The sequence below is a fragment of the Periophthalmus magnuspinnatus genome, chromosome 17, assembly GCF_009829125.3.
Source record: "Periophthalmus magnuspinnatus isolate fPerMag1 chromosome 17, fPerMag1.2.pri, whole genome shotgun sequence".
In the NCBI taxonomy this organism is placed as follows: Eukaryota; Metazoa; Chordata; class Actinopteri; order Gobiiformes; family Gobiidae; genus Periophthalmus; species Periophthalmus magnuspinnatus.
Window position 1 is genome coordinate 27927780 of NC_047142.1, and position 27267 is coordinate 27955046.

Sequence of the window (27267 nt, forward strand, 5' to 3'; positions counted from 1 at the left end):
AAAAGTCCTGGGGGCCAAGTTTGTATTTTGCACGGTGTTGCCATGGCGATGCCTGGAAACCACATGTTTTTGCATTTTGTGCATCAGCACTTCCAATGTGTTTTGACTTGTTTGGTGACAAGTGCAGCCCAAAGCCGCAATAAAAAAGGGACAAGTGGCACGTCAGCGCCACCCACAGGGAGTGCGGGGTCGGCCGAGTGCGAAGCACGGCCCGCGAGGGCCGTTCGATGCCGCTTGCGGCTTTAATTTTACTATTGTGTCTGTAAATCAAGATATGAAAACATGAACTTCAACAGACAAATCAGGCACCTTTTTTCCCCAAGTTAGCGTTAGCAACAGGTTTGATTGACTGCGTTGCAAAGCACCCACTCCCTGCTAAACTGGTGTGAGCAGGAAGGGGCGTTACCTTCAACCGCCTCGCTCCAGAACCGCTTTTTAGTTGCTATGATACTCGTGGTCAGAATTCCAAATATGAAACTAGGCTCCAAATTGGCCGCTATAGCTGCTAGCCTCGATGAGCTTCAGTTGCAGTCGAATGCTGTGGGTGACATCACATTCACTGAGTCCACTTCTTTACACAGTCTGTGGGTTGGATCTGTCAGCCTTCAGTTTTGTTTCCACCCTCCACACTCTATAAATTGTTTCTGCTGTTGTAAGAGAAAATGAAAACATTAATAATTCAGAGCACATAAATTAGCTGAAATCTTGTTTTTTTTAATTAAACATCTTGAGGGTCTGAAGATTTATAACCCTGTTTGAAAATTCACCCTCACTTTCCCAATTTAAGTCGTAAGATATTAAACTCATTCATTTTTTAAGGAACTGCAGAACACCACCCCAAAGAAATAAACGAGGCTCGGGAGGTCGTACATTACAACGACAAGTCCAAGAGAAAAAAGTGTAGACCCTCAAACTCTAGAATGGGAGCGTTTCATTATGCAGAGAGAGACGCTGCTGATGCATTACTGTTTAGAATGAGAATTATTCAAAAGGAACACACAAGTGTTCTGCTGTTAAACGCAGCCTGTATTTTTGTGGGAGGAAACACATACATCACCATCGAATTACCATAGACTATTTATATAAATGGACATAGCTAACCTGCTAGCTGCTGTGTTACAAACGGAGTGAGCATTGGTGCGCATCTGGCTCCATCGACTCTGGCTCCACTTTTTTATACATTATGTTGAATTATTTAATTGCTTTGACTCCATAATAAACCAGAGGAAACAGAAATGACCTGATGTGCTGATGGTGAGAAGCTGCATTATAGCGGCGAGGCGAGTTTATTTGTATAGCACAGTTGGTACATAAAGTAATTCAAATTGCTTTATAGAAGAAAGTCTGTATAACAGTCTGTATAAAGAAGTGGACTGGGTGAGTGTGACGTCACCACAGTGTTCTGCTCCAGTCAAATGAAGCTCATTGAGGCCAGCAGTTATACGGGCCAGAGGTGTGGGCAGGAAGGGGCGTTGCCTTCAACAGCCTCACTCCTGATGAGCTCTTTAGTAGCTATGTTACTCACAGTCAGAATTCCAAATATGGAACTCTGCTTCAAATTCACCCCTATAACTGCTCTAGCCTCGATGAGCTTCATTTGACTAGAGCTTAATGCTGAGGGTGACGCCACACTCACTTAGTCCACTTCTTTATGCACTTGTCTCTCACTATATCGCGGTTCACTTTTCACGATCTTGCTGTTTTGCGGATATTTTTGTGCGATTTTGCATGGTGCAGCGTATGAACGTGCATTGTGTTCTGCATCCTGATTGGCTAAGGGATTGTAGATGTTTAGGCCCTATGCTTGTTCCATCAGTTTTGTTATGGACCTGCACATATACGATCACAAACAGATCAAACCAGTGCCATGAAAACAATCATCTTCTGCAGCGGTGGATTGTTCATTTAAAATATAATTCTTTCCCATGTGCTCCTCAGCGTAATCGCTGACAGTCTGGAGCCAATGTGGAGCAATAATGGAAAAACTGGAAAACTGCCGCTGTAAACATGTTTTAGAGGGAACGAGGGCCACGTTCTCCCCTCGATCGCAACAGTGTAATAAAAAAAACATGAAAATACAAGGATCTTTTCAAATATGACACTCGCTAATTAAAACACAAGCCGCTTTATGTCAGAATTTATACAGCTAAATGTAATAATCTCTCTGTTTCCAAAGTTTACGTTGTATATATTAATGAAGTAAACAATGGAATCTGAACATCAAATACCAACAAAATGGTTTGGTCCATACAATTCTACCAAAGAACACATCACAGTTTCAGATCATTTCAGATGTCACTCCTGTATTCAGCTTGTGTTTGTAACTTAAAGAAGAGGTATTATGCAAAAAAATGTACCATGTTCTAATGCTGTTCCCTCATCAAAAACACTCCTGAAGAGGTTTTAGATGTCATCCATGTTTGAGTAATCTAGAGATCTCTCTTGGGCCCTATTCAAACAGTTCTGTCCAATGTTCCACAAGCTGACACGATCCACACCCCTGCACAGCAACTCTCCATAAATGTACTAAAACACGATACTAAACAATACACTACAACTTGGCAAACCTGATGTGATGTGCAGTAGTTTCATTAGTGAAATGCACACTGATTGTGTTGTAATAGTGGTCTGAAGGGGGAGTGACTTAGCACAGAGAGCAAAGGGCAGAGAGTCTCAGAGTGAAATTTAAAACATGTTAATACGTTGTTTTGGCATTTCAAAACAATAAAAGGAAACATGGTGATCTAAATATGTGATGTGTTACAGTAAATACCCCATAAAAGGAAATACCTAGCTAAACCTGCACAGAACTAAACCAGGACTAAACCAGAACTAAACTAGGACTGAACCTAGACTAAAACAAGACTAAACCAGGACTAAACCAGAACTAAACCAAGACTAAACCAGGATTAAACCAGGACTGAACCAAGACTAAACCAGGACTAAACCAGAACTAAACTAGGACTGAACCTAGACTAAAACAAGACTAAACCAGGACTAAACCAGAACTAAACCAAAACTAAACCAGGATTAAACCAGGACTGAACCAAGACTAAACCAGGACTAAACCAGAACTAAACTAGGACTGAACCTAGACTAAAACAGGACTAAACCAGGACTAAACCAGAACTAAACCAGGGCTAAACCAGGACTAAACCAGAACTAAACCAGGACTAGACCAGGACTAAACCAGGACTACATCAGGACCAAAGCAGGACTAAAGCAGGACTAAACTAGGACTAAAGCAGGTCTACATCAGGACTAAAACAGAACTAAAGCAGGCCTAAAGGAGGACTAAAGCAGGGCTACATCAGGACTAAAGCAGGCCTAAAGGAGGACTAAAGCAGGTCTACATCAGGACTAAAGCAGGCCTAAAGGAGGACTAAAGCAGGTCTACATCAGGACTAAAGCAGGTCTACATCAGGACTAAAGGAGGACTAAAGCAGGGCTACATCAGGACTAAAGCAGGACTAAACTAGGACTAAAGCAGGACAAAAGAAGGACTAAAGCAGGACTAAAGCAGGACTACATCAGGACTACAACAGGACTACATCAGGACTAAAGCAGGACTAAACTAGGACTGAACCAGGACTAAAGCAGGACAAAAGAAGGACTAAAGCAGGACTAAAGTAGGACTACACCAGGACTACATCAGGACTAAAGCAGGACTACATCAGGACTACATCAGGACTAAAGCGGGACTACAGCAGGACTACATCAGGAGGCCAGTCCCTGATGTCCTCAGAGTGTGAGACGGTTCATATGGCCCTAACATGTGGGAGATGTACTCTTTGTGATGGGCCACTTGCATTTGCTATGTTCTTTATTATTCAAAGTGTGATCCATGAAAATGTCATGAGGATAAATATATAAAACATTTCATTGGGATTTCATTGGGTTTGTACTTGTGTCTTGTCATTTCCAGTGGCTCATTATAACAAGCAGCAGAGAGGAGCCAGAGTGTCTTGTGTGGCTCTGTGCTGCTCTGTCTAAAGCCAGACATGGAAGGCTGGCTCTGCGTCTCTGGAGAGTTTTCTGTGCCGCTTCAGTGTTCTCCGGATGCCTCTGACCCTGACCTCCAACTCTCTGGGAATACTTTGGATTTACTTCCAAATCAAGTCATCTTCCAATCTCCTGTGACAGCGCGAGCCAGAGGTTTGATGGGGAACTGTTTGGACTGAGACTGCCAAAGTGAAAAATCTGCAATGAAGACGCCATAAGAGGCTGTTTTGGGTCTGTTTTATAGAATGTGAGGCAAATGTTAGGAATCTGAGCCAGAGCGTGGATGGCTGCAGCAGAGCTCAAACAGGTGGCTTTGTGTAGAGCGCAGGCCATTCTCATATTGTTGCTATCACTCAGACAGTTTGAACAAGCTCACTGAGAGCATCTCTGCAGAGGAATATAAACTGAACCATTCTATACTTCTACTTTAACATAGTACAACATCATGTAAGTTTAAAGGTCCTGTATTACACTAAATGGACTCTTGTAGCTTTAAGTCATGTTCTAATGCTGTTACGTTCTAAAAAAAAAAAAAAACAGACCTGGAGTTGTGTTTTGTTCACTTGTTTGAGTAACACTTTATTATTAGTCTGTCTATATCTCCAAAGCTCAAAGTGCTCTGTTCCACCTTGTGATGTCATGAAGTGGTAGTTTTCAAGTTAACAGCTCCTTTTACCTTTAGTTCAGTAGAGATTGGTAATTCCAGAACTGAAATTATCCAAATGATTCTGGTGAAGGTGTATAGACTTTAAAAACACAGTGGAGCACTTCACACAGTGGTAATACAGGAAATGCTCTCTGTTTTAATGAGGAAACAACATTAGAACAGAGAGCACTTCCTGTATTACCACATGATGACATCACAAGGTGGAACAGAGTGTTTTCTGTTTGAGAGAAGAACTCAACCTAAACATGCAGGGTTTGTGTAGTAAACATGTGTGAATGAAACTAAACACAACTCCAGGTCTGTTTGTGATGAGGAAACAACATTAGAATAGATCAGAGAATAGAGGAATATGGGCCCTTTAATATTGTCCAGTGTTTTGGAATGACGTTTGTTCCATATCTGTGGGTTTCAATGTGATGAAAAATGAGTACCTTTGCCAAAGCAGTCAACAAAATATTATATGAAATGATGAGTCTTTAAAATGGTGCCTGTAAACACTAAGCTGAAACTCATGTTCAGCCCTATTGTGCTTGTGTCTCTATAGTTCTCATCTCTGTGGATCATTATGTTATAATTTACACAATTTAAATCACAATATTCTTCAAAAACAGCTTAATAAAAGAAACAAGGTCGCTGACTTCTGCGTTAGAAATTGCAGTGCCCAGTGGGAGCTGACGTCGCCTTAAACATCATCACAGCAATGCTGTCAGCGCCCCCTATGGACAGCTGGACATCACACTAGAGCAGCACATCATTTTTCATTTGTACCAAAATGACTACGCGCACTGCCAAATCCTACGAGTATCACCGATTAAGAAAATAAAACTGGAGAAGAAAGTGCATATGTCACAGTGGACATGTATATCACAGTGGGTGTACGCCACAGTGGGCATGTATTGGTGGAGGTTAAATGGGGGTAGCTCGGCAAGATGGCGTCTTGAAAATAGTCGATTAACGATTACTCAAACATGAATCACTCCAAATACAACTTCAGAAGCTCAATGAGAAGAAACGACTAAACATGGATAAAGATCTGAACAAAACAATTTGTAGAACAGGTCTGATTTAAAGCTTACTATTTTTGTAGTTTTAAAAAAAATATATATGTATAAAAAAGTTTTGACATCCCCTTTTATTGACTGATGAGTCAGTGAGTTTAAGAAAATGAATTACCTACATTTTAGTTAGGTTAAATTTGACATTTGCAGGTTTGTTCTAATAAAAACTGACATTTTTACAAGCTTAAAAAAACTTCTTTTTACCTTTGGTGGTGTTACCTGATGGTGTCTCTTTGAATTTTTCATTTTATTTTCATTTGATAACATTTAAAATCTGAAACTTTGTATCAACACGATTGTGTCATTCATAAAGCATCATACAATCTAATCATTTTAAGGCAGATCGTCTTATTTGAAACAGCACCATTGAAAGTGCTCCCAGACTCACTTTCACCAAACAACTTTAATGAGCTTACGCTGTGTCACATTTGCCACATAGAGCATGCCGACATGGCTCCCAGCTCCACAAGTGTGAAAATGTCTCTGGAACCCGTAATTTTGTTATTTAAATCAGACCTATCTTGCAAACTGGACTTTTCAATCTTAACCATGTCTTAACCATGTTCTAGTTGTTTCTTCTCATTGAGCCTCATTGAGTGATTCATGTTTGAGTAAACTTTAATCAACAATTTCCAAGACGCCATTTTGTCGATCTACCCCTGTTGAACCTCCACCGTTACACGCTCACTCTGACGTACACGCCCACTGTGATGTACACGCCCACTGTGACGCGATATGCGATGTGTAATGTGCAGCTAACCATAGGAGGCTCCCATTATACACAGCAGTTTTCTAACAAGGAACTTGTTTTGTTTCTTAAGTGGTTTTAGATGAATATTGTGATTTAAAATGTGTAAATTGTAACATAATGATCCACAGGTGTCAGCGATGAGAACTATATAGAGACAAGCACAATAGGACTGGTTTAAACCCTCCTCTCTGTCTTTGGGCACTAGTGAGATCCACAAATGCACGACTGGGTCTCTGAACAGATTCCAGTCTAGACATACACCCATTTAGTGGATGTTTACCCATTCAGAGTGGCTTTGGCTCAGATGTTTGGCGTTAATCTTGGCTCTGCTTTACCCCGAGGACATTTAGAGTGAAATGAGGTGATAAGACTGATGTCTGCTTAGGAGACGCTCGTTCATTTGTCTGCGCAGGTGCACAGGTGTGTGACCTGGAGCCTGTGCAGAGATGAGCTGTCGAGCCCAATTACAGGTCACATCTGAAATCTGGCCCACCTGTTTGCATCTGTCAGCTTTAGGCTTGGGGATAGTTAATGTTTGTTTGGACCAGCGTTTGGTGATGCCAGGTTTTTGATGTATATATAAATGTAGGCCTGTCACAATAACACGTTTTAAAGTACAATATACTTCTAAATACAAATATCATGATAAACCATAGACTGTATATATAAATGACAATAAATGACATAGCTAACCTGCTAACCAGCTGCTTCCAAACAGGAAGTGATCATAGGCATGCTTCCAGCTCCACTGACTCTGGCTCCAATTCACTTTCTATTGAAAAACTGTGTCCCCTCTCTCTGTAACTGTTGCTGTCAGACTCGTCATTTTGGTCTTAAATGTTCGTATTAACCCACTCTACATGATCCTGGGGTTTTTATTTCACTATTTGTGTCTGTAAATCAAGATATGAACATTGATAACAGACAAATCAAGCGCCTTCTTTCCCTGAGGTCACTCCTGCTAGTGTTAGCAACAAGTTTGATTGACAGAGTTACTGCACTGTCCCAGCAAAAGGGAAGGGGCATTACCTTCAACAGGCTTGCTCCAGATTGGCTCTTTGGTTGCTATGATACTCAAGTTTGGAATTCCAAATATGGAACTTGGTTCCACTCAATGAGCATCTCAGTGGTCAGTGGTTACAGTTTTCTAATGCATTTTTCCACCTTCAAGGCTCAAAGCCCTTTACCTCAATGAACCACTCCCCCATTCACAGACACATTCACACAGACAATCACATTGTACACAGAGACTGGGGATGGCGACAGCATTCATTCGTGGGAGCTGGAATCGCACCGCTAACCTGTGGGTCAGTGGATCTGACCGCTCTACCAATGATGTTCATGTCGAGAGTGGGATTCAAACCACCAACCTTCGGAAGTGGACACATTCTACCAACTGAGCTACTGTCGCTCCACAGACCTTGCTTGTCACCATGTGAATTGTATTTCTTTTATGCCATACAATCTGTCTCTATGGAGAATGTTCCGCAGTGTGGCCTTAACATTCTGCTTCCACAGAGTCATATCGCTGATGTGCCTTCACTTTAAAGTTGTCCGTTGTTGCTTTAAAAAGATCAAATTGCTTTAAAAAGACGTTCTATCCAGCTCAAGTTATGTGCTTGTGTGTAATGACCATGTTCTTTCCTGTTTTGTAGATTTACACAAGATACGGAAAGTGCTACACGTTCAACTCCGGGCAAGACGGCAACCCACTGCTCACCACACTGAAGGGTGGAACGGGGAACGGGCTGGAGATCATGCTGGACATCCAACAGGACGAGTATCTGCCTGTGTGGGGAGAGACAGGTCAGTGAAACACACACAGGGTCAGCGGCTTCCTGGGAAAGTGTCGTGTCTGTATTAAAACAGTAAGAGTAAGTTCTCAGGTGGAGGGTCCAAAACCTTCTGTTCTCCATGGAGACCCTCATTTGCCTTGAATGTCATGAAAAACAATCTTAGAAGGTGATTCAACCTACCCAATTAGTTTTTGGCAATGAAAAAATGTGATTAAATAGATGAAAGATGACTTACTTTACTTACTGCCATACAGTGGAACATTCCAGAGTACAGCAGGGGGGCGGACCCTTCACCAAAAAGTATACTTTAGTAAACAAATAAGAATACAAATACAAAACAAAATGGATAAAAATGTGCAAATTACAGTTATGTTAATAAGGGATCGATAGTGGAATCAGATATTTGCGCTAATCCTGGAGCATTTGCTGGATCAGATATTGACTTCAGATATTGGTTCAGTCGATTGGACGTATAACCTGATCTAATAAGACAATTTATAGGTTTTTGTTGGTCCAGAAAGTCTCAAAGTTGTTCTGTCGTTACTTGTTAAAATCTTATACATTTTAGTTCGCAGATTTGGTTGTATTTATGGCTGTATTTCACTGTATATAATCTTTAACTTGTACAGCAGCAGAGACTCTTGTCTATAATTGTTTCAGCGTCTATTTGAATCACACGATAAAAGGCCTAAGGATAAAAATAACATCTGCATATCTCTTTGATCGTGTAGTTCATGGTCTGTTCTGAGCGCACACTGATTTAGACCAAGAAAACACTTCACATACTCTGAGGTTTAGGGCTCGGAGCAGAGAGCAGCTAATGACACTGACTTATTCACTTTATCAACTTCATCATTATGTCTGTGTGTGTTCATTAGCTTTTGTAATTAAATTTGTTTTGTTTTTTTAATCCTACATCAGGTAACTGTTTGCTCTCACTGTGATGGAAAACACTAAACCAAGGAAGCAGCCGTTTGGACAGTTCAGAACCATATGACTCTAATCCTCATTACTCAGCTCTGAATGCATCCAGGAGCACTGGGCTGTGGGCTTTTCAGGCAGTAGAACAACAGTTGCTAAATACTTTGTTTTTGCCATTCTGAAATTTGTTCCAAGTTCATCAGCGCCTCTCTAAAAACGCCAAATGGAAACTCAAACTCACTTTGGCTGTTCTTTTATTGAGCAGTGAACCTTTCCACACCTTGCTCTGCATATGTGCTCTCCGCTAAATCAGCAGCTCTTTTAAAGCCGCATTAGTGACTTTTCTGGTGGTGGCTCTGCCATCTGTTTGTCTCTCTGGAGATGTGCCTGGAATATTACACAGTGTGGCATTAAACTTTTCTGTTATTCATGTATTTCAAGAGTGGCGTTTGTGTTGCTCAAAAATACCTTGTAAAACATGAATTCATACTTTGAGTGAGGTCACCTCTCCACAGATCTGACCTGTAATGTACCCTTCTGATGCTGCCTGTTTGTCTCCGTGATGATGGATATTTAATGTCATACCGTGGGTCATGCACCGATACAATACTGGTATCGGATGGGGTTCAGTTTCTGAACCAAACACCTTGTAATATATTTGTTCTGTAGTTACTTTAAATGATAAAAACAGTTCCAAAACACATTGGGATTTTTTTAAACAATACATCATTTGTTTAAAGGAAACAAATGCTGTTTTGAGTCTCTGCCTTGGTATTAGTTGATATCGGGTATAAGCAGACACTTAAAGCCAAAGTATTGGCATCAATATTGTAACATTGATATAATCTGGATTGATGCATCCCTAATTCCAAGCAAAGCAAAAATATATCTTCATGGAAACAAGTAGGTGGCAGACCCTCTACTGGAAAAGTGACATACAGTTACAGACAGATCCTTTGAATACTGTTCTGTAGTGTGTGCTTTGGACTAAACCTTTACCCAACATACACATATTACATACACATGTTACATGTTACATACACATGTTAGATACACATGTTACATGTTACATACACATGTTACATACACATTTTATAATCAGGCCTGTCAACAGAAATCTGGGGGCCCTTGGTAAAAAAAAAAAAAAGAAATAAAAAAAACTCACATGGGCCCCCCGTCAACACCCCTGTTTATAGCAACTCATCTATCACTTTTTGGCAACAGGAGATGGTGGCCATATTTCCAGGTTTGTGGGGCTGTTTTCCATCACAGTGACTCCATAAATGTCAGATCCAGTGAACTCCCCAAAGGCCCTGGTGACATGTTGTGACTATATCCACAGATGAGACCTCATACGAAGCAGGAATCAAGGTTCAGATCCACAGCCAGGACGAGCCACCCTTCATTGACCAGCTGGGGTTCGGAGTAGCCCCCGGTTTTCAAACTTTTGTCTCTTGTCAACAGCAACTGGTACCTGCCTCCAGCCACTGACTTTCTCCTGCCTTATTTTGTGTTGGTCCCCCAGTTCGCACCATTTCCGTGTTGTCACCAAGCCTGGAGCAAAATCGGATGCTTACTGCCCTCCTGATAAATGTTCATAGAAAGGTGTGACAAAAACAGGCAGTGAGAAGTGAAGCCAAAGAATATTGACAGAGTTGGACCAAAGTAACGACTGTGAGCATACTGTGTTAACGGAGCCAAGAGGATGACTTCTCAGCAGGCAAATAGTATCTGGCAACCCGTACTGTTTGTTTTACTCCACAGAGCGCCTTCACGGCTTCTAAACAGCTTTAACGTGGCCATCTGAAAAGAGAAAGTATCATTGAAGCATTTGGCAAAAACACATTTCGCACCTTTGATTTGGCTGCACAGACTTGCCGTATTTAATCAGGCCCTGAAATCTGGTCTCACATTGGCTGACTTTGAGCAAAAGCACAGCAAACTAGAAGGGATTTTAGTGCAGGCAGTTAAAACTTAGAAACATATTTAACACTTCTGCAGCTAAATAGAGAAGTGGAACATCTGACATGTTTCAAACTGTTATTTTAAGTATTAACTTAAAGGGCCCATGTTACACTGTTACACTATTCACTGATCTCTGTTCTAGTGTTGTTTCCTCATCACAAACAGATCAGGAGTTGTGTTTTGTTTCATTCACACATGTTTAAAACACAAACTCTGAATCGTAGGAGTTAATTATTTCACCCTCTACAGCTCAAGTCTTTTAGCCAAAAAAGTAACAAAAAATCCCCATGATATATAGTGACCTCCAAAAATTATTGTTCCATCAAAAATATACTGAACAATAAGCTTCATGACATCACGAGGTGGAACAGAGCATTTTGATTATTAATAAGGTGCTACTCAAACATGTGCGAATGGAGCAAAACACAACTCCAGGTCTGTTTTTGAGGCAGTAACAACATTAGAACATGACTTAAAGCTCACAAGAGTCCACTCTGTGTAATATAGGACCTTTAAACTTCCAGTAAATATGAAACCATCTGCAGAACTCAAATAACCAAAGTAATTATTCTTTTGAGTCTACACCAAACTACAGAAAACTGGCCTCTCCAAGACATATTTTATTTCCACGCTTCCATACTCAGCTTTTAAATTCAAGCCGACTCCCTCACCTGTCCCATTATTTCCTCTGTAACAGCTCCCACAGTATTCTCCATGACAATAGGCACCTGCAGCTATTTGGAAGGACATCCACATTGATTAAGAGACAGAATCAAAGTTTGAGCGTCTAAAATGGAAGAACGCTGCGTCGCCCGCGGCTGACAGTACAGGCTTATTCCCAGACTTATTTCCTCTGCCTTCAAACCAGGAGGAAAAATAATATCTGAATTGGAGACGCGATTGATTGGCAGTCGTGTGTGTACGGGGTCAATACACAACGCCATACTCGATTTTCCATTTTGTAGTTTAGACAGAGCGCAGTCTATATCACAACGCTGCTCACCTGCCTGCTAATGGAACAGAGCATGGAATAAATATGCTACGCTTGGTTAGCTGGGTGCTTTTCAGACAGTGCATTCTGCCTGTAGCATTTTTCAACAATTGATAAGGAAAAAAATTAAACCTTACTAAAATCTATATTATAATGGTAGACTAGAGCTTCCTGTCCTGACGGCTGTAACATGTTCATGTTCACCTTAAACTGCACTTTACAGAGGTGGGACTGGGACCTGAGTCAGACTTGAGTTACTCTTTTGACTTGAGACTTAATCAAATGGACTAAGACTAAGGACTTGTCGTGGATTTAAGGCTACTGACTTGGGACTTGACTTGACTATAGCCCTATGACGTGACATGACTTGATGGTTAAAAAAAAAGTTAAAACATAAACAACACTTTTCTCTATATAGTTGATACTTTTAGTGCTTAATTTTAAAGAAGCAACCTGGAATATGTCCCTCCCCACTCATGTATATGTTACTAGGGAGTAACTGAAACACTGTGAGATCGTTTGGACAAATGTTTGGACAAATGTCTCATAATAATATTGGGCCTGTCATAATAAGGGGATTATAAGCTCCTCTGAAATGAATTGTTTGACTGCAACAACAGTTAAAAACATAGACCATGATGCTTTGGTTGATTTCAGTGTAGACTGCATGGAGAAATAAGTGTTATTAACCACTTTTGGATTATGACAGTAATGAGTCACACTAAGATCTTTTTAAAAGCAAAAAGGAACATGTCTGTTTGCCTCTCCAAAATATTGCAACAAACAACTATATTTATCACCATGATTTTTTTAGGTAGTATAATTTAGTTTAAAACCATATAAACTGCAAAAATATAAGCATTATTTGGTACGTTGATTTTGAAGACGTAATATGACTTGAAGCTCAACAGACTTGTCTGTCTGTGACTTGGGACTTGACTTGGACTTGCCTGTGACTTGGGACAAGACTTAGACTTGTCTGTGAGTCGGGACTTTACTTGGACTTGCCTGTTTGTGCCTCTGGACTTGGCTCGGACTTGAGGCCAAAGACTTGACTTACATGAGACTTGCAACCACTTGGTCCCACCTGTTTTCTCACAGTTTTCTTGATCCAAAATGCCATTTGCTTTGATGATATTTGGTCCTCAAAGGTGAATATCTCAGATTTTTTAAAAGTATTCCTCATTTATTTTTTAGAACATAATTTTGAAGCAAATCTAACCTTTAAAAAGAAAATGGTGGAAGTGGAACAAAGGCTCTGGCTCTGATTCACTTTGATAACACAGGTTCGGCGCTGTGTTGCCTGAAGGCTCATTAAAAATTCCCTCTGCAGTATGAGCCTTTGTGAAGTGGTGAAGCGGCGAACGCTCCGACAGTAAATCAAAGTCATTACTTTAGTTATTAATCAAGCCTAATTTTAACGATTTTGCTCCTCAAGTTAATGGCTTTGGTTGCTTCATCAGGACGAGCTAAATGATGTCTTTTTGTTGTTTTTGCTCGTGATGACTCATTCTCACCCATTATAGCACAATAACATGGGAAGATGGAGTTGCAGGGACTTGGACACCACAGAGATGGCAAATTTTACTGTTTTTAATATGTCTCCTTTTGAAATCCACTGCTCTTCCAAATGCATTCAGACATTTTGGAAATTTGCTGAATTAATCACTGTCATAAAAGTTTGTCCTAGCAGACAGCCCTCTTCATCATCTATAATCCTGACGTGAGCGGCCCAGACAGCCAAAAGACACGTTTACAATATGAAAGCAGTGGCTGAATTCATTAGGCTGCCATTAAAATCTGCCCCATGTTTATTTCAGTCCATCTCCGGTGAGTTTCCGTTACCGTTTCTTCAATAGAAGCAGAGAAAAACACTTACGATGTTTGTAAGGACGTTGGGGTGAAAGTATGAATAGGGAACGTTAGCTTGTGTGTGCCCAGGGAGACCAATTGAGCCTAGAATTGGATATCAGCACAGAACGAACAGTGATTCATACAAAATGGCTGCATGAAAAGAGAGATATTTGGGGCATTGGTGGAGGCAGAACAGTTTGCAAATTAGTGGAGAGTCTAGTTTAGAAAAATCCAATTTGGTGAACACTTTACATCCCATCACCATTCGATATTACATAGATACATTTATATTAAAACAGGACTTCTTCAAGACAAAATACCACAAGGATTTAAGTTGGACTTTTCAAAGCTTTGTGATTTGTTTTTTAGGTCTTTTCTTGCTGTTGTAAGCGTTCGACATATTTGGATATTCAGTTTGTCTCTGTGCTCAAAGCTTATAGTTAAAGGGCAAACCTGGCACAAACCTTAAATGTCACTGCTCCAGTCCACATTTATGTCCAGTACTTACAGAATAATCGTCTTTTATACTTGAGTCGTAAATGCAACTCTCTGTTCTCATTTGTAAATTGTTCTGCAACAGTTTTGGCCCATACTTTAGCCTCATAAGATTTAAAGTGTTGAGAGTGTTGGGAGCTGCATAACATTTAAAGTGTTGAGAGCTTTGGGAGTGGTGTGTGTGTTGGGAACAGTGGAAGTGTTGGGAGCATTAGGATTATTTGAAGGGTTGGGAGCATTGGAAGCGCAAGGAGCTGCTTAACATTTAAAATGTTGCTGGGAGTGGTGGGTGTGTTGGGTGTGTTGGGTGCATTGGGTGCGTTGGGAGCGCTGGGAGCATTGGGAGCTGCATAACATTTAAACTGTTGTCGGGAGCTTTGGGAACAGTGGGAGCTTTGGGAGCAGTGGGAGCTCTGGGAGCAGTGGGAGCTTTGGGAGCAGTGGGAGCTTTGGGAGCAGTGGGAGCTTTGGGAGGGTTGAGAGCATTATTGGGAGCGTTGGGAGCTGCATAACATTTAAAGTGTTGGGAGCATTTGGAGTAATGGGAGTGTTGGGTGTGTTGGGTGTGTTAGGTGCGTTGGGAGTGCTGGGAGCGCTGGGAGCGTTGGGAACGTTGGCATGTGTCTGTGAGGATGCTTCCATGTTAACCTTGAGCTCACACTGCTCTCACTGTAGATGAGACATCGTATGAGGCCGGCATTAAAGTCCAGCTGCACTCTCAGTCAGAGCCGGCGTTCCTCCACGAGCTGGGCTTTGGGGTACCCCCGGGCTTCCAAACCTTTGTCTCCACCCAAGAGCAGAGGGTATGAGGCCCACTGCATGCATGGCAGTATGACTGACTCCATCCACTGTGTTGTTCTCCCCTGTGGAAGAGTGCCCTGTGTGCCCAGTGTGCCCATATACATCTGCAGTGTTGTCTGTGTCAGAGTCTAATCAGCAATGATTATTTTGGTCAAACGCGTCATCATTAAATGGCTTTAATTTAAAGATAGATTAAAGCTGCCAAATCAATGTGCTTTATTAACACTTTCAAAAGGGGTGTCCAGATACATAGCAGTTAAGAACGTGAACTCTACTTATTATAATGATCCATACTGGCTTTAGTGTTCAGTCAACTAGAAGGTAGCACAGTTGTTTTTGATCTGGAGACCAAAACAAAACACAAAACACTAGAGGAGGCATATCACACACTATATTTAAAGACGGCAAATAAAATGGATAAAGAAAAGTGGGTTCACTTTTTATTTGACAACTATTGTCTCTATGCTAAGTGTCTTATCCAAAGAGATGTATATGAAAACTATTGCAAAACTCCACATCTGTTTTATGGACTGGCCCAGTTACATATGTATCAGGACATCCCTTTGTTTTCATTTTGTTTTTGTGCTTTGACTGTTCACTGCTGCTTTATTTCACCTGCAGACTAGAGCTATGTGAGATTGATATTGGGCCATAGCGTTAGCACACTGCCATCCACCAGGAGGCATTTAATACGGACTTAATCGTGTTGGCCAGTTTGAGTCAACTTTGTTCTTTGACTCACTCTCTATTTCTGTCACTTCCCATTGACTAAATGAGGTTTGATGGTGAGGCGTAGCCTGCTCAGCGCTGCCAGAGGTGATGGGAAATTGTAGTGAAAGAGTGTAAGAGTTGCTTTGTATATCTTTGTCAGGGAAATAAGACTTTGGTATTGATTATAGTGTGGTATTTAAACTCAGTCTGTTCAACGCAACTGAGCGCATGGAAATAAACAGAGTAAATATTTGGTCCAGTAAGGGTCATCTGGTAAGTTATTTAAATAAATTCTTTAGGGTTTAGTTTGTTTTCATACCTGACAGTCTGGACTGCTCTCTAGTGTCTCAGAGTGGCCATGTAATGTAACTGTGACGTATCCTTTCAGCTGATTTGAACCATAGACTGTAAATACAAATGGACATAGCTAATCTGCAAACCTCTGCGTTCCAAATAGGAAGTGATCATGGGAGCGCTTCTCGCTCCATCGACTCTGACTGCAGTTCACTTTCGATTGTGAAATTGTGTCCCCTCTCTCCGTAACTGCTTCTGTCAGACTCGTCATTTTGGTCTTAAAATGGTCATATTAACCAGCTCTACATGATCCTGTTATTTTTATTTTGTTATTGTGTCCATAACTGAACATATGAACATTAATAACAGACAAATCAGGCTGTCTTTCTTTGAGATTGCTCCTGCTAGCATTAGCAACTGGTTTGATTGACAATGTTGTTACGTGCCTGCTCCCGGCTAAAACATCGGTGCGGACGGGAAGGGGCGTTACTTTTAATAGCCTCGCTCCAGATTGGCTTTTTAGTTGCTTTGATACTCACAGTTGGAATTCCAAATATATAACTGCTAGCCTCGATGAGCTTCATGTGACTGGAGCCGAACGCTATGAGTGACGTCACATTCACTTAGTCCACTTCTTTATACAGACTATGATTTAAAGTGGTTTTGGTTCTGTCTTTTTACCACTGGAGGCAGGAGGACAGTGCCATCTGCAGTCTGACTTCTTCAGGACATAAGGCGTGTACATGACCAACAAAACACAAAACAGGAGCAACTCAAATGGGCCATTTCTGACATTTCTGAGCACATTATGGACTGGAATGGGGCAAACATCACTGGGACAGAGGACAAAAAACATGGTCGCTGGACTTTAAACCCGGACAAGGGGGACCTTTTTACTCTCCCACACCTGTCGAACTGCAGCTGGAGCTGCCATCCTGCCTCCACACGTAGGAAGACCACACCAAAACCTGTTTAAATCACCTGGACACATCACAGCAACATCACGTTGCTGTTCTTGAGAAGGTAACAGCATTAGAACATGACTTAAAGCTCACAAGAGTCAATTTTGGATAATATAGGACCTTTAACACAGTTTTAATTTACAAACTGAGTAAGGAGGTAATGTGCTAACCAAGACCTTAGAGACTCATTCTAAAAAATATTTAGATATTGCCAACCATTTGCTTCCATACTCAGAAGGCTGTTTGCTGCTAATCTAATATGGCCATTGAGAGGCTTATAACAGCATATCCTCATTAGTGAATGTATAAAACATTAACAGAGTTCTTCACAAGACAACGACCTGAGTCTTACCTTTTAATTACTGCTTCCTTTAATGAGACTGCGATTGTGCTGCAACTCACTGGGCTTTGCAGGCAGAGTTTTGGTAATTACTCCCACAAATTTTATAGAAATCAGAACTTGTACCACTCCATAACATATTCATATTTCTGTAGTATTTTATTCATTAACCCAAGATGGAGGACGAAACCTTGCACACAGAGTTATATACATGTGAGGATGGAGTTTGTAAAATTTGTCAATTTCTTGTGGTGTCCTGTCAGAAATTGTGTGGAGCCTGTCTCTACTCCCATGGTATTCTGCCTTTTCCTGGGGTCCTGCATCTGTAATGTTGTGCATGATGCTTGCCGCTGCACACAAGTAACAGCAGTGCACTTTTTCTCTTCTTTTCTGTGTGGAACTTTTGTTTATTGTGGGCTTGCTGTTGCCTTTCGTATGATCAGTGTTTAGCGTTAAGTATGCAGATGTATAGTATGTTTACTAAGACAGGACTGTCTGCTGGGCTCTTTCAGCTGCTCTACCTCCCTCCGCCCTGGGGGGATTGTAAATCAACCCCCATAGACTCTGAGTTCTTCAGCACATACAGCATCACGGCCTGCCGCATCGACTGTGAGACACGCTACCTGCTGGAGAACTGCGACTGCAGGATGGTGCACATGCCGGGTAGGGGGCACTACAGACAACGCAGATAGGGGATAGGTCTGTAGACCCATTTCACAGAGCTGCCTGGGTAGTTCCGGTTCTCTCAAAAACTGTGGAACCGCTCTTCCTGCTGCATTTATTCTTTGTGAGAATTTAACAGATTGTGGCTAAAATAAAACAATATTAAATATGAGACAGCCAACAGCAGGTGACAGACAGAGGATCACAGACGCCATGTTAAGACCTTTACAACAATGTCAGCACTTAACCAGAGGAAACGTGTGTTTGTACGAGTAGGTATTTGTGTTTCAAAGCAAATGCGATTGCTAATACTAGCCTAATTTAAATCTCAGAATAGAACAAAACAACTTTATGAAACTACATCTTATGACAAGGCCATTCTTTTTCTGTGTAAAATCGTTTAGATTGTAGCGCTATTTTAACATCACTGCTTCATTTTAATTTGAGTTAGCATTAGCATTAGCTTCTAGACACAAATTCCTACTTTTCTAAACACAGACGCTTTCTCCAATTTACATAGCAGTAAAAGTCTGGACTGTTCCTGCCGCGGAACAGTGCAGACTCAAACCTTGCTTGCTCCTGCTGCTTCCTTCTTTACTTTGCTTTTTAGTCATTTTACCTCTTCCAGTGCTGAGAAATCTGTCTAATTATGATTTTCTTTAAAAAAAAACACGACTTTTAATCCATTTAAAACATTTTTTAACTACATATCTGACGAGCCAGCGACATGGCCACAGTTTTTTGAAGAACCTGAACAAGCAAACGGTTCTGTGAAAAGAGTCTATTGTAGAATGACAGAAGAAAAATGCAAATCCTATCATCATTGTCAAACCTTAACAAAATAAACATGAAAATGAAAGTAGAATCAAACAGCAGTGAAATAATACACAGATTAGCTTCTGACTGCAACTGGCAAAATGTTATTATTTACACCTTATGAATTTGAAATTGACTGTTTGTGTGGACATTATAAACAAGCAGCTGCAGACAGAGAAACCTGGACCTTTGAGTTTGCTCTGTGCTTTAATTTCATTTATTATTGATTATTAAACCACTCTTTTGATGAAAACAAAGATGTAATTCATGTGCTGCAGTAAATGAGAGACAGGAAACAAATTATTTCTCTCCCATCACTGTTATAATCTGCTGAGTCATTATTATAATCTGACAGACAGACTATTCAGAATCTGTAATGAGAAAATACACTTTTTTCTTAATTTTAACTACGTTGTAAATTTTATATACACGCAGAAGACCTGAAATATATGAAGTAAGAAATATGGAATTATGTAGAAAAGAAAAAAAACTTAAATGACTCTAAATATGTTTTTATATGTTATATTAAAATCCTCAAAGTATCCATCCTTTGCTTTGTTGAAAAATATTTACACAGAGCCCTCAAGATGAGACTACAGTGTTCCCTGGTTTATCATTGGAAATAAAATAACCAAAAAATAACCCACAATAGGCGAAATCTGCAAAGTAGTCAGCTTTATTACAATTATTATACATGCTTATCTTACATCTTACATCTTAAGGCTGTAAAACCCCTCACCACACACTTTATACACTTTCTCAGACAGGCATTAGCATTTTCTCACATTTCTCTCTTGTTTAATTAATTAATACAATAAATTAATTAATAATGACTCATGTGTATTTCACAGTTCCTCAGAGTGTCTCTTCATCCTGGCGCCATTCCGTTGTATTGTCGATCGAATATTTATGTAAATTTTGGTGCATTATGTGCTATGCGCACGGAGATCGATTGACAGTGATCTGTAATTCCTTGGCCGGTCGAGACGCAGAACACAATGCGCATTCATACAGTGTAAAAAAGCATGTAGAATTACACTGGAAAAATCAGCCAAACAGCGAGACCGCGAAGGGTGAACCGCCATCTAACGAGGAACAACTGTACAATAAAAAATAACTCCATATTAGGTTTTGTAAATCACTACAGGGGATAACTACATTCAAACTGGTTTAAAACAGCAGAACAAACATGGTAGATGGAATCCATATTTAGCACCCCAGTTGAAGAACTTGGCCCCCCCATTGCTCCTCCAGCCAAAAATGTCTGGCACCGCCCCTGCTTATATCAATCCTCTGCCAGTATTACTGTAGCATTTGCAGATGTCTTCCTCTGTTCTGACTGTGACTCTTGTGTTAAACAGGTACATCCAGAGTGTGTACTCCTGAGCAATACAAGGACTGTGCCGACCCGGCTTTAGGTGAGTCACTTACTGTATCTTCACTATTACATCTTTATTCATATAGCTCTTTCCTACTTGGTGATTACATTTACTTACTCCTGGACATTATGAAGATTAGTGATGTTCTCCTTATGCTTGACTGATTCTGAATACATCCCATAGTTTCCTCTTCAAAAGTAGTCATGGAAAGTGAACGATGGCAGCGTTTGGAGCTCAGTTTTGTGGTATTTTTAGTTTCGCTTTGATGTGAGTCTATTTTTGAATGACTTTGATCCTTCGCAGACTTTTTGGTTGAGAAAGACAACGATTACTGTGTCTGTGAGACCCCCTGCAACATGACTCGCTATGGAAAGGAGCTGTCCATGGTTAAGATCCCCAGTAAGGCGTCTGCTAAATATCTGGCTAAGAAATTCAACAAAACTGAGCAGTACATCGGGTAAGTATTCGGCGGTCAGATTTGTAGATTTGAAGGTAAATGGTCAGATTTTTATCAAGGCTCAAAGAGCTTTACATCAATGAACCACTCGTCAACCTGTGGGTCAGTGGATTGGACAACTCTGCCAATAATGTTTTTTATGTCGAGAGTGGGATTCGGACCACAACAATTTGGACAAACACTCATATATACAACATTTAACAACGTATGCAAGATAGATATTTTTAATGCCATGTTGTGGAACCTTCCAGGCAAAGTAGTAACATTTCCATGGGGACAAGCAGGTAGTGGACCCTTGATCAGTTTCATAGTGCAGCTTGAGTCAATCTAACCAAGGAGAAGCCAAAACATGGGTCAGATTCTTCTTTTGAGAATAGTCCAATAGTTAAATGTTAGTATTTCTCTTGTGTGCAGTGGTAAACTGAAATAACACAATAATCAATTATACTCAGCCTTATGGTCCTCTGTCACTTTAACACATGGAGAATGAACGTCTGATGTGAAGAACTTTGAGAGCTCATTTGTATAAAACACGAGGCTCACAGAACACAACAGCATGGACACAAATCAAACATACTTAATGATTATAATAATAATAAATAACTCTACAGACTTTGGCCCTGTTTCAAGAAGCAGGTTTAGTTTAGTCTCAACTCACTTTGTTAACCCTGAAAAGCATTTTCAGTTTCACAAAGAGTGACCCTAAACCCTGAGTCAGTCTCCATGGTCCAGAGCAGGTTTGACCCTCTAACCCAAACTACAGCCCAGGGGCCACACATGGCCCTTTGGGCTAATTAATCCGGCCTTCTGAACATGGTCAAATTATATTAAAAAAGATTGGGGTGAGCCTTGTTTAGAATTTTTCTGCTGTGTTTATTTAACTGAAAATTAATAAATTAATTATTAACTTAATTCATGCATTTGCAAAACAATTTGTACAATGAGCCTATTCATGCTTTGCTACATGTTACAGGCCAGATCTCTAATGAAACATATATATAAATATATATATCCTGGCCCGGCCCCTCTGTCAAATTTTAGAACCCACCATGGCTTGTGTGTCAAAAACGTTGCCCTCTCCTGCTCCAACCCCAAGTTTAATTAGTTTGCTCCTGAAAGAGAGCTCTGATTGGACAGTCTCAGCTCCTGAAGGAGAGCTCTGATTGGACAGTCACCGCTCCTGTAGGGGAGCTCTGATTGGACAGTCTCAGCTCCTGAAGAAGAGCTCTGATTGGACAGTCACTGCTCCTGAAGGAGATCTCTGATTGGACAATTCACTTCCTCATTCACAGAAGTAGGAACAGTTAATACTGAGTTTAATGATAAGGATTTAACTTTATAAAGTGATTTTTTCATACATTTCCTGCTAATGATCACTGTTTAAATGTGTTTGGTTTATCAGCTTCAAGCAGATAAATCAGTTAAATGAGCTGTGACCTGAATGTATTTAATACCACGTTAAAAAGTACAGTTTATGATACTGCTCCAAATACTCAAATATATTTTAGACCTTTATGAGCAAAATGATGGTGTGTAAAATGTGTTTCATTTAAATATTACTTAACACTCAATTTTAATATCAAACCTGACCCTGTGCGCGGTCATATGACTTCCTGTCCTTCTAAGATGGACGCCTCCTCTTGTTTATTGTTGCCATGGTGAATCCTCTTTTCTGGGATCCACTGGTCATGGCTTTTCTCCTCCTGGTCCAATGCTGAGTTTCCTGTTTCAGAAAACAGGTTTGGAGCAGGGTTGGCCCAGTCTGAGTCTCCGACTGGACCAACAGGAATTACACTCTGGATTAGCTGAACCTGTTTTGTGAAATAGGGCCTTGCTCTCTTTCCAATTGTACATACAGTGTTACTTAAATATTTCACATGCTTTTATATGTTATCATAACTATTGTGTAAACCAGGTGAGCTTCGGCCCTTCGAAGCTCACCTGTGTGTGGAGTGTGGTCTCTAGGTAACAGAACTGGAACTATTTCTACATATGTCATATCTGCAGCCCATGTCCAGTTAGTTGTTAAATCTTTAATATAATCACGGTAAAATAGCATTTTTCCAGTCTCCATCGTTCACCTTCAATGTAAAAGTAAAAGGATCAAATTCAAACGAGTTAAACGTTACTGTCTACAATCTGAAACGTGTTCTTGGTATTTCCTGTTTCTAGAGACAATATTCTGGTCTTGGACATCTTCTTCGAGGCTCTGAACTATGAAAAGATCGAGCAGAAGAAGGCCTATGAGATCGCAGGGCTTCTGGGTAAGATTCAGAGCGTCTGCATGATCCTCTGCCACACCACTCTGAGCTCATGCTGTGTCTGTCTCCATGGAGACAAACTGCTGACAAAAGCAAGGCATATTATAGGTCAGGTCTGTGGAGACTGAGGCAAACCCATATGAGAATGCATATTTTTTTTTAGCACTAAAACCTCTGTATTTGAGATTGAGATTGCAGATTGAGATTGTAATTGTGAACGAGAGGGTCGCGTCCCTGCGCCTCCGGGTCGGGGACAGGTCTCTCACTGTTGTGTCGGCCTATGGGCCAAACAGCAGTGCAGAGTACCCGGCCTTCTTGGAGTCCCTGGGAGGGGTACTAGACAGTGCACCAACCGGGGACTCCGTTGTTCTCCTGGGGGACTTCAACGCCCATGTGGGTAACGACAGTGACACCAGTGACGGCCTCAAAGAAATTCTGGCAAACCGTCAGACGCCTCAGGAGGGGGAAGCAGTGCTTCACCAACACTGTTTACAGTGCGGGTGGAGAGCTGCTGACCTCGACTGGGGATGTTGTCGGGCGGTGGAAGGAATACTTTGAGGATCTCCTCAATCCCCCCATCATGTCTTCCGAGGAGGAAGCAGAGACTGGGGACCCAGAGGCGGACTCGTCCATCACCCTGGCTGAAGTCACTGAGGTGGTTAGCAAGCTCCTCGGTGGCAAGGCTCCGGGGGTGGACGAGATCCATCCCGAGTACCTCAAGTCTCTGGATGTTGTGGGACTGTCTTGGCTGACACGTCTCTGCAACATCGCGTGGCGGTCGGGGACAGTACCACTGGAGTGGCAGACCGGGGTGGTGGTCCCTCTGTATAAGAAGGGGGACCGGAGGGTGTGTTTCAATTACAGGGGAATCACACTCCTCAGCCTTCCCGGTAAGGTCTACTCCAGGGTACTGGAGAGGAGAATCCGGCCGATAGTCGAACCTCGGATTCAGGAGGAGCAGTGTGGTTTTTGTCCCGGTCGTGGAACACTGGACCAGCTCTATACTCTCCATCGGGTCCTTGAGGGTTCATGGGAGTATGCCCAACCAGTCCACATGTGTTTTGTGGATCTGGAGAAGGCATTCGACCGTGTCCCTTGTGGTGTCCTTTGGGGGGTGCTCCGGGAGTATGGGGTCCGGGGCCCTTTGCTAAGGGCTGTCCGGTCCCTGTATGACCGGAGCAGGAGCTGTGTTCGCATTGCCGGCAGTAAGTCAGACCTGTTCCTGGTGCATGTTGGACTCCGCCAAGGCTGCCCTTTGTCACCGGTTCTGTTCATTGTATTTATGGACAGAATTTCTAGGCGCAGCCAGGGGCCGGAGGGGGTCTGGTTCGGGAACCACAGGATTTCATCTCTGCTCTTTGCGGATGATGTTGTCCTGATGGCTTCATCGAGCCAGGACCTGCAGCAGCCACTGGGGCGGTTTGCAGCCGAGTGTGAAGTGGCTGGGATGAGAATCAGCTCCTCCAAATCCGAGGCCATGGTTCTCGACCAGAAAAAGGTGGTTTGCTCTCTCCGGGTGGGTGGTGAGTCTCTGCCCCAAGTGGAGGAGTTCAAGTATCTCGGGGTCTTGTTCACGAGTGAGGGAAGAATGGAGCGTGAGATTGACAGGCGGATCGGTGCAGCGTCTGCAGTGATGCGGTTGCTGTATCGGTCCATTGTGGTGAAGAAGGAGCTGAGCCGGAAGGCGAAGCTCTCGATTTACCGGTCAATCTACGTTCCTACCCTCACCTATGGTCATGAGCTTTGGGTAATGACCGAAAGGACAAGATCGCGGATACAAGCGGCCGAAATGGGCTTCCTCCGCAGAGTGGCCGGGCGCACCCTTAGGGATAGGGTGAGGAGCTCAGTCACACGGGAGGAGCTCGGAGTAGAGCCGCTGCTCCTACACGTTGAGAGGAGCCAGCTGAGGTGGCTCGGGCATCTGCTCAGGATGCCTCCTGGATGCCTCCCTAGGGAGGTGTTCTGGGCATGTCCCACTGGGAGGAGGCCCCGGGGAAGACTCAGGACACGCTGGAGGGACTATGTCTCTCGGCTGGCCTGGGAACGCCTTGGGGTCCCACCGGAGGAGCTGGAAGACGTGTCTGGGGTGAGGGAAGTTTGGGAGTCCCTGCTTAGACTGCTGCCCCCGCGACCCGGCCCCGGATAAGCGGAAGAAAATGGATGGATGGACCTCTGTAATTGAATCATAGACCGTATATATAAATGGACGTAACTAAACTGCTAATTGGCGCATTCCAAATAGGAAGTCATGGGCGCACTTCCGGCACCATCGACTCCAATTCACTTTTAAGACTAAGACGAGTCTGACAGCAGCAGTTACAGAGAGAGGGGACACAGTTTTTCAACAGGAAATGAATTGGAGCCAGAGTCGATGAAGTCAGAAGTGCACCCATGATCACTTCCTTTTTGGAATGCACCAGCTAGCAGGTTAGCTATGTCCATTTACATAAACAGTCTATGCACAGAAATGAAAAGCACACACACTCTGTATAATAATAACACAGTCATTTTTATACAAGCTACAGTATTTATGCACAACCTTGCCACTGCTCAGAGCCAACGCCGTTTGAACTCGTGAAAAGACCACAGACGTTTTCATAATCGGACAGAAGGGCGGGCAGGTCAGGTTTGAACAGTTTGAGTGCACGATGGACATTTGTGATAACTCCACTCTGATAAATGGTGTTGATAGAGGAGGAGGAGCAGGAAGAAGAGGAGGAGAAACACGTTCACACACCATCAGGATTCTGCTCTTATCTGCATATCTGTCTGTTCCAGGGGACATCGGAGGGCAGATGGGACTCTTCATAGGAGCCAGTGTGCTGACAATTTTGGAAATATTTGATTACTTGTATGAGGTAAAGCTTTCAAAACGTATACGTAGTAATATTTTGTATATTTTTGGGGGGGATACAAAGGCCTAAGAATATTGGTACATTTAGAAGAACTTAAAGACGTTACACTGTGTTCAGATCTATGTTCTAATGTTGCTTCCTCATCACAAACAGACCTGGAGTTGTGTTTTGTTTCATTCACATATGTTTAACACCCAAACTCTGCATATTTATGCTGAGTTCTTCTCTCAAACTGAAAACACTCTGTTTCACCTTATGGTGTCATCATGTGGTAATACAGGAAGTGCTCCACTGTGCTTTTAAACTCCATACACTTTCACTAGATTCATTTCCATAATTTCAGCCCTAGAACTGCCAATCTTTACTGAACCAAAGGTAAAAGGACCTGTTAAACCAGTTGAAAACTACCACTTCATGACATCACAAGGTGGAACAGGTGGAGCATTTTGAGCTTTGGAGATGTTACAGACTAATAATAAAGTGTTACTCAAACATGTGTGAATGAAACAAAACACAACTCCAGGTCTGTTTATGAGGAGGGAACAGCATTAGAACATGCCTTAAAGCTCACAAGAGTCAGTGCTTTAAATCTGGAACATTCTCTTTGGGAAGATCAGGGAGCATTACAGTGGTCTGGACACAGGTGATGAAAGCATCCATCAGTGTCTCTGTGTTGGCCCAAGAGAGAATGGGGCGAGCTCTGGCCATGTTCTTTAAGGAATAAAAACAACTTTGCTACATTCTCATTTCATGGGATAAAAGTCAGGTAGGAGGAGTGTTGTCACGATACTAAAAGTTCAAATTCTATTTCGATACTAAGGAATAGACTTAATATTCAATACTGATACCACAGTGGGTTAAGGTTAAAATCACTCTTTTTTAGAAAAGATACTGTTATGTTCCACATTAAGTGTTGGTACTTGATGTTTTATTCTCATGTGTGTTACATGTGTGTGTCCAGTAAGTTCATAGTGGTCCATGGGTTTAGACTAGTCTATGTGTCTTATACTTGTGAAAGATACATCTCAATACCATTATAAGTATATTCAGGAAAGGTTAATTTTTGTCCTGTGAATGGGACTGTTTTCGTATTGATACCTGTAAACAATAAGGATTTGGATACTAGTTTTAGTATAGATTAGTATCTAGTTTTCTATACTTTTGACAGCTAATAGTCAAAAATGATAGATTCAGAGACAGTAGTTTGGCTTATATCTTTATCTGTATT

At 41.7% G+C, this 27267-nt stretch overlaps 1 protein-coding gene across 1 annotated transcript in view; it reads left to right on the forward strand.

The window, feature by feature from the left end:
* The window catches only part of asic1c (acid-sensing (proton-gated) ion channel 1c), a 185728-nt gene that overhangs the window by 149129 nt on the left and 9332 nt on the right, over positions 1-27267 (forward strand). Inside the window, exons 2-8 of the mRNA XM_055228262.1 lie at positions 8134-8284; positions 10538-10665; positions 18121-18271; positions 20449-20505; positions 20770-20923; positions 23096-23187; positions 25963-26042. Coding sequence (XP_055084237.1) covers positions 8134-8284; positions 10538-10665; positions 18121-18271; positions 20449-20505; positions 20770-20923; positions 23096-23187; positions 25963-26042 — 813 coding nt within the window. The remainder of the gene's footprint in view (positions 1-8133; positions 8285-10537; positions 10666-18120; positions 18272-20448; positions 20506-20769; positions 20924-23095; positions 23188-25962; positions 26043-27267) is intronic.